The following is a 12,600-nucleotide window of genomic DNA, read 5'->3' as shown; positions in this document are numbered from 1 at the left end:
TTATTTTCAATTTTTGTTTGAATGTACAAGATATATCACCACATAAAAATTTGATCCTGAAAAAGATTTTGGGTTCTGGCAATGCTTCCATTTTTCCTCTGTTCACAATTCAGGTTTTAGTTTGCAAAGATTCCTTTCCAAGACGCATTTGATTTGCCCTCCCAATGTCCTCTAACCGGAAGGGAACCACAGAAAACAAGAAAACATTGCTGAAAACACCCATTTGCATTGCTTGCGTAGACCTGATTCACTAAGAAAATAGGAAGAGGTTAAATGAAAAACACTCTAGGGAAGTTATAAACCATATAAGGCAATGGGTGAGCCACAACTGTGGGTGTAATTTTTTTTTTTTCTTTTCTCTCTTTCAGCAGGGAGACACATCGCCTCCTCCTCCCACTGTCTCAGACTGTCTGCGGGTTGATGTCAGGGTTACTTCTTTTGAGAGCCAAAATTGTTCCTTGTCTTTTCCAGACGAGAAAATCACCTACGGCTTCCTCTATCCTCCTGGTTAGTAGAGCTCTTTTTTAGAGCATAGCTTAGAAAGCCCTCATCAGCTGGATGTGGGCATGTGCCTTAAACATATACTCCCCACAAAAACTACCTGCTTGGGCTAAACTAGCTGCCTAAGATGCTTCCAGTGGTTGTGGGCTGGCCAAAGGCAGAACAACAGCTATCATAAAGACTAATAAATTTTGCCACGGGAAGCATGCATCAGCTCTAATCTGCCCAGATGTTTAGAGAGGTCGACAGGTTTAGGTTTAATTTTAAAATGGAAGATTCTTTGGAGAGTAACACAAGCATCTAAAAAAACCTTTTTTTTTTTTTTCTTTTTTTTTCTGGCTACTTCCCAAGCTAAATTCTCCATTGAGAATGCAGCTGTTTCTGTGAAAAGAAATCAGAGTGGAATTCTGGACTGTAACTCATACTGTGTGCCCAACAGCTTTGAACTGTGGGTTAAATAGCCACAGATTTTATTTATTTGTTTGTTTGTTTTCTGAGAGCTATAGTGGGAAGTAAAAAGACTTAATGAAAGCTAGTGGCATATCAATTTTAATCCCTGACATGGAATTAAAGTTAATAAACTAACATATTTTATTTAAGTATCTTGATTGAGTAATCAGGCCTTCTAAATGTGTGTGAATCCTAGGATAAAGCTTTAAAAATTGCAATATTAGTAAAAGTTTTTAGCTTGGCAAATAAAATTGTAGAAATTAAGCTGAGATATTTGTTAGCATTAAGTTATGATGAGGAAATTAAATTAATAACTAAAAATTTTATATCAAAAATATTAACGATTAGATGAAACTTACTTCTAACTTTCTACTACAAATTTTAACTCATTGTTAGAAATGGAAATTCCATTATAAGTGATTTCTTATTTTTCTCTAATACAGAAGTAATATATTGTAGATTGCTTTTCTAACTTTCAGAGCTTAGTTTAAAAAAATAGAAAAGGCTTCTAGTACTGGGAACATTATGTGAAATCTTCTGTCTTCCTTGTACTGTGGTGCCTGCCTATTGGTCTACTATTTTAGTTTTAGTTAAAATACTCAGACTAATTCAAATATAAGAAATGTTCAAATGGATAACTCATAGAAGTGGAATTGTGTAGTATTTGTCTTTGTGTCTAGTAAATTTTGTTTAGCATAATGTCTTCAAGGTTCATCCCTGTTATCAAATACTGAAGGATTTTAAAATAGTCAAATTCATAGCATCAAAGAATAAAATAGTAGTTGTCAGGGGCTGGGGGAGGGGGAAATGGAGAGTTACTAATAAATAGCCATACAGTTTCAGTCAAGCAAGTTGAATTAGTCCTGGAGATCTGTTCTACAATATTACACCTCATTATGGTTTGGATGTAGTCTGCCTTTTGGTGTTCATATGCTGGAGGGTTGGTCCCCAATGCAGCAGTTTTAAGAGGGAATGGAACCTTTAAAAGGTAAGACCTAGTACAAAGCATTAACCCATTTGGAGTGTTGCCTTCAGAAATGATTAATGCCAATCTCTTGGGAGTGAGTTCTCAAAAGAGCAAGTCTTTATAAAAATAGCAAGGCTGGCCCTTTCTTTGTCTCTAGTTTCCTTGATAGCCATATGATCTCTCTGGCACACCAATATTTCCCTTTCTGTTTCTTCCTCCCTATTGTGTTCTAGCCAATAGGACCCTCACAAGAGGTCAAACAGATGGGGTCACCCTATCTGGGACTTTCAGACTCCTACTAAATTGTGAGCTAAATAAGCCTCTTTTCTTTGTAAGTGCCCAGCCTCAGGTATTTTGCTATAGACCAGAAGACGAACTAAATACACACAGAGATAACAATACTGTTTTCTACACTAAAAATTTGTTAAGAAGGTAGATTTCTTGTTAAGTGTTTTTATTGAAATAAAACTTTAATAAGTTTGCAGTTTTTAATTCTGATAATAATTGAATGAGATAGATGCCATGAAACAAATGAATCACAGAGGAATTCAACACTTTGCCCAAGTGGTATAGCTAGTGAGCAGAGGGGCTCCCCAACTTGGGGAACTGCTTCCAGAGCACACTTGCTTAATACTCACTGTGCTTCAAGGTACACCTGTAATTCCTCGGAGCCAATTATTTGTGATGTTCTCGTCAGCAGTCGCCAACAAATAAAAATTTATTTTCTTATGAAAATTTTGTTTTGGAAGATTTATTCATAAAGGCATTGTTATTTTGTGCACGTTCAATATCTATACATCTATATCTGGCATTGTATTTATTTCCTAGGACTGCTGTAACAAATTATTTACTTAAAGTAATACACATATATTTTTTCACAGTTTTGGAAGGTGGAAATCTAAGATCAAGGCATTAACAGAACCAAGCTCCCACTGAAAGCTCTAGGGGAAAATCCTTCCTTGGCTCTTCAAGCTTCTGGTGGCTCCAGGCATGCAGTTGTATCATTCTAATTTTTGTATCCATTTTCATGTGGTCTTCTCCTGGATGTGTTTTCTGTCCTCAAAACTCCTCCTTATCAAGACATCAGTCATTGGATGAACAGCCCACCATAGTCAACAATAATCTCATCTAGAGATCCTTAACTATATCTGCAAAAAACTCTTATTTCCAAATAAGTTTATATTCATGGGTGTGAGAGGGTTGGACTTGGACATATTTTTTGGAGGGTCATATTTCAACCCACTATAAGTATCAAATGCATAAAACTGCTTGCATTCTTGATAACCTCTACTAAAAAGTACTCAATACTTCTGCATTTTGACTACTAATAAATTTACATCAATATATAACAGTAATAGGTAGTTCATCATATTTTCTCGTGTAACTGGATTTAATAGGATCCATTTGTTTTTCAGCAAACAGTAGAACTTCTAATAGTCGATATGATGCTTTAGTTACAAGTAATGTGGTCCCTATGTATGAAGAATTCAAAAGTAAGTGTTACTTATTTTATCTTGAAATATCTAAATGACTCCTGGAATATCCCAATTAAATATTTATTTTACTGCAGTTTGTTACATTATTGAAAGTTTGTTCTGATGTTTTAAATATGGGTACAGAAAGATCCCTGACATACTTTCTTTTCAACTTTGAGGAACATGTTGCTAGAATTCTGATAATTTGATTTTAGCTATTAACTGCAAAGAGCTATTTACAAAACTAAATTTTACTGACACTCACAATAAGTAAGTGAAAGGTAAATGTTTGTATCCAGAATAATAATTAATAAGACAGCATGTGTGTTCCATTTTTAACACTTTTTGTCTCCAAAACAACTCAGCTTTATGTAAGAATTTGGAGACATATTTAATTGCAATTTAATGAATGCAACTATAGCAACAAAAACTGTCCTCAGGGGCTGGTTTGGGGGCTCAGCAGTAGAGCACTTGCCTAGCATGTGCAAGGCCCTGAGTTCCATTCTCAGAACCACAAAAAAACAAATAAATAAAGTTATTGTGTCCAACTCAACTACAACTAAAAAAGTAAATATTGTTTTTTTTTTAAAAAAGGGTCTTCAACATGGCTGCTTATTTTTGTTGCATGAACTACTTGTAGAAAGACCAAATCATCATTGATTGTCAATTGTAGAAGTAGAATATGATACTATGTAAATGTACTTATCTATAGGAAAAACTACTACCATGTTCAATAAAGGTAGATATTTTTAACATCTTATTTTTTTATTTTTAGAAATGTGGGACTATTTCCAGGGGGTTCTTCTTATAGAATATGCCACTAAAAAAAATGGAGTAAATGTGATTAGTGGACCAATATTTGATTATAATTATGATGGCCATTTTGATACTCCAGATGAAATTACAGAGTAAGTAATATAGCTTGTATTTTTTATTTTTTACCTTTGGAAGTACTGAGGGGTTGCATCCAGGGCCTTGCACATGGTAGGCAAGTGCTCTACCACTGAACTATGTTCTTAGCCTTTTTAATTTTAATTTTCAGATAACCTCATTAATTTTCCCAGGTTGGTATCAAAGTGTGATCCTCCTGTTTAAGACTCCCAAGTAGTTGGGATTACATGTGTGAGCCACCAAGCCAGCTAATTTGGGATTTAGACTTAGCAACAAGTATCATGAGAGGAAATCCCAATATTTTAAACATAAAATATGTATTTTAAGTGTTATATGATATATTCATATTCATATGTTATTGTTGACTATTTTCAACCTAGTCTAAATATTTAGCAAAAAAATGAAATGGCAAAAAATTAAACTAAAAGGCCAAAAAAAATTTTCAGGCAGAGTTTAGCAAAATTTTCATTTGAAAGTTTCTAATTATGGAAAAAGTTAAAGAAAGATTGTATAACAGTTAATAAGGAGGTAGGGAAAACTTAACATGCTACTGATAAATATAGAAGCAGTTCAATAATAAATGAAAAAACTCAAGTAAAGACTGCTTATCTTAGTCACAAGAATACTGAACAGTTCATAAAAAACATCTCCTAAGAGAAAATGTAGGTAGATTTCACATGCAAAACTAATCCAACTAAACTGTACATCTCAATATTAAACCTGTTCATAATAGGTTGCTAAGAATTAATTTTGAATGCAGTAATAGAAATAGAGCACTTCAGAGAGAAGTTTCATCCATCACTTCTTTTTATTATCAAAATATAGGAAGGACCAAACTAAACAATTATGATTTCTAAGCCTATTTTATATAAGGTAATGGTTTCTACTATATCTTCTGATCAAGTAGCCTTTGTGTCTACTAAGTGGGTAGTCTTTATTTTGTTTACCTTCTTATTTCAGTGTTTATTGCTTTCTACCTTTCATCATTGAATATCTGACAAATACTTTGATGTTCTTTCCTATATGCTAAGTATTTTCTAATCATTTACATATACTTCATTGAATCTACAAAACAACCTTATATTCAGTGCCAATATCCCCCAGTTAAAGATGAGTAAACTGAAGCAAAGACAGTAATATATGAGACAAATTCCACAAGTGGAAGTGGTAAAGAAAAATACGAACCCAGATAGTCTGTTTCTGAGTCACACATACCAGTCATTTATACCAGCTCATGTTCCTTTTAGTGACCCTACTGCACACCTAAAACTTTTCAAAGCACTTGCACATTTGTTATTTGAATCCAAAGCACTGCCATATCTTTTGTATGGATTTATCCCTATGTCCACACTGTGATGTTGTATTTTACTCTGCTGTTTCACTGCTGTGACTAAAGGACCCAACCATAACAATTGTAGAGGAAGAAAAGTTTATTTGAGGGCTCAGGGTTTCAGAGGTCTTTGTCCATAGGCAACCAGCTCCATTTCTCGGGGTTCAAGGTAAGGCTGAACATCACAGCAAAGGGAAATAGCTCACACAGTGATCAGAAAGCAGAGTGAGAGAGACTCCACTTGCCAGTTTCAGTTCAGTTATTCCCTATCAGGGGATTAATTCACTGGGTTAAGACTCTCACAACTCAATCACTTCTCCTCTGAACTTTCTGGCATTGTCTCACATGTGAGCTTTTGGGGGACACCTCACATCCAAATCATAGCAAGTTGGTAGTACAAGTCCACTTTCTTATTAAAGCTGAGGAGGCTCAGTAATAGAATGATAATTAGGTAAGTGAAAGTACATAGCCAGAGTTGGAATCTGGGCTCCTTCATCTCTAGCTCCTGCTCTATTAAAAAAAAAAAATACCACTGTGAAGAATTAAGTCAACAAAGCCAGGAAACACAGCAAAGCAGAATTCGTATTCTGATATTTTCCTATAATTTTAGAATGGCCAATCTTGGACTTCTGCTATAAATCTGTACTGACTGACTGAATTAAAAGAAATATATGATAAAACATTGTACTCTCCATCTGTTACTATGTTTTAATATATTTTTACCTTGGCATTTCCTTAAAACTATACAAAGACATTTATGATCCTTCAAAGTAAAATTCTAATGACATCAAATCTTTTAAATTATATTTTTAGACATGTAGTCAATTCCAGCGTCTACATCCCAACACACTTTTTTGTGGTGCTGACAAGTTGTAAAAACCAGAGTTTTGTACCAGACAATTGCCCCGAGCAGTTGGATGTCCTACCTTTTATCATCCCTCACCGACCTACCAATGTGGAAAGCTGTCCTGTGAGTATGCTTTGAGAGAGTCCTGGGACCTCAGAAAATGATTGCTGAGAGCTCCTTTGGGTCTTCATAAAAGTGGCTCTAAAAATATGTATGGGCATAGTTGGAATAAAAAATGACTCAATTTTAAGGTTTTCTACAGGTGACTGATCTCTGTCATTAATATCAGACATGTATCTGCATACACACACATACACACACACACACACACACACACACACACACACATTCACCAGGGAAGGGACAATTTCATTAATTTTTTATTCTGGACACAAATCTTAAGATTCTGTCCTAAGGTTGGCTTTAAATTCATGTTTTCTCAATGAACATGTAAATATAAAAATTTTATCAATTTGAAACATGAGGTGTGAAATTAATTTTACACCTACACATACACACACACACACAATAAGTTAGCTCAAGTAACATTCTTTGTTAGGTTAGGCAAATTTTGTGTGAATAGTTACTTCAGTTTGAATACACAAACACTTTAGAATGCACAAAGCAGGAATACATTGTCCCTTCCCTTAAGAAGTTTATATATGACTTTGATATATAAATAAGGTACTGATACATAAATGAGCCAGTCAATAATGTAAGAATTATTTTAAAAGTTAAAAATTAAGATATGTCACAAAGTTGGGTTCAGTTGTCAAATACTGTTAAAAGGATTTGGTGTTTGGAGTTAAGAACATATTTAGTTGTCATAATCAATAAAGGTTATATAAAATGAAGTGAGAGTAGGGCTGAGCCCTGGACAATGGGCAGAATTTGTATAAGTTGAGAAGACTAAGAATAGTGTGTGAAGAATGGAGAAGAATTGGTAACAATAGTACAGAAGAGCCAAAGGAAAATGTAAACTCAAAGCTGAATCTGAGATTTTAAAATGTAGATAATTAAGGAAAATACAAAAAGAGGAATGAGAACTTTTTTGGTAGATAGATAGGATGGTTAAGTTTAGGCATGTCAGGTTTATGGAAATAGGTATTCACACGAAAAATCCTATTGGCCATTAGAGACTGGAAATTAAAACTTAGCCTCTAGGCTAGATAGAGTTTTACATATATTCTGTCATGTTTTCAACAAGAAATCTGTTTTCACCATGTTATATCACGGAAAGTACTTGCATTTATTAGCAATTACTTTTATTAGAAGCCTAGCATTTACATTTTACTAAAAGCCTAGCAAAATGGAAGAAGGCAAGATAAGTAGCTCAACAGAGAGACAGAAAAGTGCTGTTAAATTTCAAAGCAGAAATACTTCTTGGTAGGGAAGTTGATATTTTAGCTCAGTCATGCAGAGAGGATTTGACTAGAGTGTTTGAGCAGTCTTTCTTTGACTAAAGATGGAGGACAAATGTCAGATGCTGAATAGTGGGTCACTCATAGTCCTAAAATAAGGGAGGATAGTTTCAAAACAAGAAACTCAGATGTTGTTGAGTTGAATCCCTTCCTCTTTTTTCTGTCAGCATTTTTTTTTTTTTACTGAGACCAGGGTAAACCAACAATCTTTACTTCCTCTTCCAAGAGCAGACACTGACAAGTGATAGAGTATGGTACTCTTCACCCAGGAATCAGGGTCAAGCAGTTATCACTGAGGCACTAGGTGGCCATTATAGGATGATTATAATGGACATACAAAGAAGAAACTATTTGCCATCCCTGGTCTAAATCCTTATGACCCTCTCTCAGGACTTTTGAAAACAAATCTTAAGTAGCTTTGCTATTTGTTGTCCTCTTTTTCACCTATGTGCACCAATACCAACTTGCTCATCTTAAAATTTCATTTTTGCTTATGTCATACTCCTTCATACCAAAATTTTTGATCATCTATACTGAAACAAAAGCAAGGCAAAACAAAAAACTCCCAGTTTGTAGTTAAATCTCTTCACAATTGACTCTCAGTTGATGCTGCAAGCTCATGCTCAGGCTGGATGAAGTCCTTGAAATTTCTTGCACATATCTTGAGTTTCCCTACCTCGTCACTGTTGCCTGTATTCTTCTTGCTTCTAGAATATCCTCCTTTTACATTTTCTAAAAATTCCACCTGCACTATGAAGTTAATTGCAAATTGTATGAAGCCTTCCCTGATCATCCAACATGGAAACAATCTCCCCTAAATAATAGGGCACCATATCTTTTGAACAGGACATCATCACCAATGGGTTAGATCCACACTCCAGAGTTTTGAGGAAGTTGTGGTTTATTAATAAGGATATGATATTCATATGTATTATTCTGAGTCATAATGTGATGAGTATGAAGCAAAGCAAGTTATGACTACATGAGAGATGGTGAAGTTAATAAGATGCAGCTGTCAATTAACTGTGAGGAAGAGGAAGCAGGATGAGAATTAGAGGTGCCTGATAATTTAAAAATGCCTGGCCAGGAAATGTATAAGATAAGCAGTTGTTTTGGGGAGGGATGAATTTCTATTGGTGGTTTTCAGATTGAGACTAATTATGTATTTAGAACATAAGAGAAACAGTGCAGAATAGGACTTAAATGTGTGGTTTAGGATTTAGACATCTTGGATTAGTTAGTAACTTGACCTAATTGAACTGTTAACTTAATAACAGTTTCCTCATCTGTTATATCTAATAAGAATAAAAAATTTCACCCCCCTTTATAAAGTTGTCATGAGAATAAAATGAGATGATTCATAAAAAAATTAAGAGTTCCTAATATGTAGTAAGTGAATGGTGGCCCTTTAAAGGAATCATATCTTATGGTAGAGTTGCATCCTAAAGACAACATAAGATGAAAGTAAATCCCCATAGTCAAATCACTTAGAAAGTACAATACATGCACAAAGTGTTCCTTAGTTCAAGCCAGCTAATATTTTCACTAGCATAAGAACAGATAGTTATGCTATAAGCACCTGATGAAATAGTTGTCAGGATTTAAGGGTTGCATGTGTGAAACCTCAGAACATTTATATCTTCTAACCAGTGCACAAAGGTACCCACTGAAAGAGGTTTGAGGGAACTGAGACAAGCTGTAGGAATTGTAGATTCACAATTTCACCTCACACTTGATTTAGAGAACTAGATTCATATTTTATTTATTTATTTATTTATTTATTTATTTGCTTCCCTATTCCTTCAATCTTTCCCCCTTCTTCCTTTTTATTTTTCTTTAACTTTGGATGTTAATTCCTGTCAGAAAAATGAAAATGTAGCCATGAGTTTAACTAACTATTATTATACATTACTCAGAAGATATGGGGAAATTTAGGTATGGTATTATAAAAGAAATCAGAAGACATGTCTATTTGGCATTAAGTCAAGGGAGCAAAATAAAATTGCCAGAGGAAAGAAAGTAGAAAGGAAAAATCCTAAGGTCAAGTTGAGAGAAAACTTAAGGATGGGAAAAAGTAGAGGCAGATAAGAAAATAGAAGCTACCGCCAAATGAGGGATGATTAGTAGAGCTATGGAAGACAGAGGAGGAACATTCTAAAGCTTGGGCTAATCCATTAAGTGAAAGGTCCGCAGACATCACTAATGAGGTTCCCCTGGAAAAACAGCTGCCTTGGTGTGCTAGCAGCAATATGCAGACTGAGTGTTAAGGAGAGAGAATGAGGAAGTGGTTAGGAAGAAAGAAAAAACTGAAATAGATATCCCTCAAAAAATGAACAAAGTGAGCTGTATTTTGATAGGTATGTAGTTCTTCTGTGTATGTCACAGGGCTAAGATACACTAATAACAGTATTACATAAAATCAAAGCATATATTTAAATAGCTCATAAACCATATATATGTAATATTGCTCTTAGACTGGGGTGCACTGTACAACTAGAGGATTATCTATAGGCGGCTGCTGTTCATATTGGCTGCTGCAGGTGACTTACCTGGTGTTAAATTTCCAGTATCACCTCTGCATACATACAGCTGCATATGGTACTTCTCAATTATTTTACTGCAATTTAAAAGCAGGAAGACTATCAGGTGTTTGGTAATACTTGGTTAGATGGATAACAAATAAGCCAGGAGAAAGAGAGAGAGAGAATCATGTAAGTCAACTGGGAAAAAAATGTTATGGGAAAAAGGTGATCAGAAATATTAAATGCTGCTGAAGTATGAAATAGTAAAGGCATGTAAAAAAAGACTGGAAGACTAAACTTAACTTAGCACACCATATTTTCATTGAAAATAAATTAACTAACATCATGAATATCACACAGAAAATGTTCTAGTGGTTAGGAACAAAAAGTGACTTCCTCTTTTTTGTTTTTTGTCTTACTTAAAGGGTGGCTGCCTGTTTTTTGAGTCTGCATACTGAAAAAACAAGCAAACCACTGTGCTTAAGTAAAATGAGAGTGACTAAAACACATTCATTAAAATAAACATATGTTGAAACTTTGTGAAAATTTAACTGAAAAGTAATGATATCAGAAATATTGAATATTAGAAAATTAAAACTAGGTGCAGGGGTACACATCTGTAATCTCAGCTACTCAGATGCTGGGGCAGGAAGATCACAAATTCAAGTCCAGCCTGGGCAACTTAGCAAGACCCTGTCTTAAAAGATAAAAAGGGATGGGGATATGGTTCAGTTGTAAAATAGCCCAATGTTCAATCCCTAGTAACACACACATACATACAAAATTAATAAAGAATGTGTCACAGAAATACATGGAACTAACTTTTATATGGTAAAAACTTGGTAAAAGTTAAATGGCTAAAAGATAACCAAAAAAATACTCAACTATCAAAATATTCAGGGTAATAAAATTTAAACAGGTACAAAATGCTATTTCACACCCATGGATTGACAAAGATTTAGAGAGTATCTTCACTTGCTGTGAGGTATAAATTAGCATAGACCTTTTGAGGAGTGCCATGTTTACATTTGGTTAAGTTAAAATTGCAGATGCTCTATGACCCAGAAGTTTCATTTATATATCCTAGAAACCCATGCTTTTAAACCAAGGAGGCCCAGTTATTCATGACAGTTTCATTTGAAAAGGTAAAGTGGAAAAAAAATAAGCTAGGCTACATTAAAATGAGGTACTATCACATACTCTAGATAAAAACAAATGACCTGACTAGATCTGGATATGTCATTATCTAGATTATAAACATAAAAATGAATGAAAAAATCATTAGAACATACCACTTATTATGTCACTTATATAAATTTGAAGACTCATAGACCAATACTATATATTATATTTTGATGTGTAGTGAAAGTTTAAAAATTACTTTGGATTCACACTGACTCATAGTAATGTTTACCTAAAACCCAAGAAACATTGGGAACTTACCTTCATCTGCAATATATTTCCTTTAAAAACTTATATTGAAGTAAATATAAGAGTGGCTAAACTTTATGCTTTTGTGGCAGCCTGTGTTTCTTATAGTACATTTTTTCACTTTTTGTTTTATTAAACAAAATTTAATTGTATCAAATAAAGATTTAAGGCAATACATTTTATAAAAATATTACTTCTAAATAATAAAATATATCTCTGTTAATGAAAAATCATGCCCTAGGAAAAACAGTCTTTTTTTCTCCTTGCAGGAAAATAAAAAAGATGATGTTTGGATTAAAGAAAGATTTAAAGCACACATTGCCCGGGTTCGTGATATAGAACTTCTTACTGGACTCGACTTTTACCAGGAAAAAGCACAGCCTGTCTCTGAAATTTTGCAGCTAAAGACATATTTACCCCCATCTGAAACTAGTATTTAACTTAATGTTTGAAACAATTTTGGCAAAATGTTGATGATATTTTCTGTTGGAAAATCATAAAATAAAGTTTTCTATTTTTCCTTAACTAATCCAAGAGTCATGTTGCTCAATTTTCATTATCCTTTGCTCTTCTTTTATATTTTTGTGACTGTGCATTATTTAAAAGTTGCATTTTTCCCATGTTCTACCTTTCCTATTGTATTTATTATCCCATTCATAGCCTTGGGCTATATTTTTCTGCTCAGTATTATCTAAACAGAAAGAATAACAAAAGGAATAGGTCTTGCTTGGGAATTGCATCAATTCTACAATGTGTCATAAAACT

At 34.0% G+C, this 12,600-nt stretch overlaps 1 protein-coding gene across 5 annotated transcripts in view; it reads left to right on the top strand.

The window, feature by feature from the left end:
- Positions 1–12,291, top strand: part of Enpp3 (ectonucleotide pyrophosphatase/phosphodiesterase 3) — a 94,914-nt gene extending 82,623 nt beyond the window's left edge. For 3 of the 5 annotated variants that reach the window (XM_076859731.2, XM_076859733.2, XM_076859730.2), the window contains 5 exons: positions 369–507; positions 3,334–3,411; positions 4,169–4,301; positions 6,428–6,584; positions 12,105–12,291. In XM_076859731.2, coding sequence (XP_076715846.2) covers positions 369–507; positions 3,334–3,411; positions 4,169–4,301; positions 6,428–6,584; positions 12,105–12,275 — 678 coding nt within the window. In that variant the 3' untranslated portion in view covers positions 12,276–12,291. The remainder of the gene's footprint in view (positions 1–368; positions 508–3,333; positions 3,412–4,168; positions 4,302–6,427; positions 6,585–12,104) is intronic. The other 2 variants (XM_076859732.2, XM_076859734.2) reach the window with 2 other exon arrangements.
- Positions 12,292–12,600: the final 309 nt, after the last annotated feature.

Source organism: Callospermophilus lateralis, chromosome 6, assembly GCF_048772815.1.
Source record: "Callospermophilus lateralis isolate mCalLat2 chromosome 6, mCalLat2.hap1, whole genome shotgun sequence".
In the NCBI taxonomy this organism is placed as follows: Eukaryota; Metazoa; Chordata; class Mammalia; order Rodentia; family Sciuridae; genus Callospermophilus; species Callospermophilus lateralis.
This window is presented reverse-complemented; position numbering and strand designations above follow the sequence as displayed.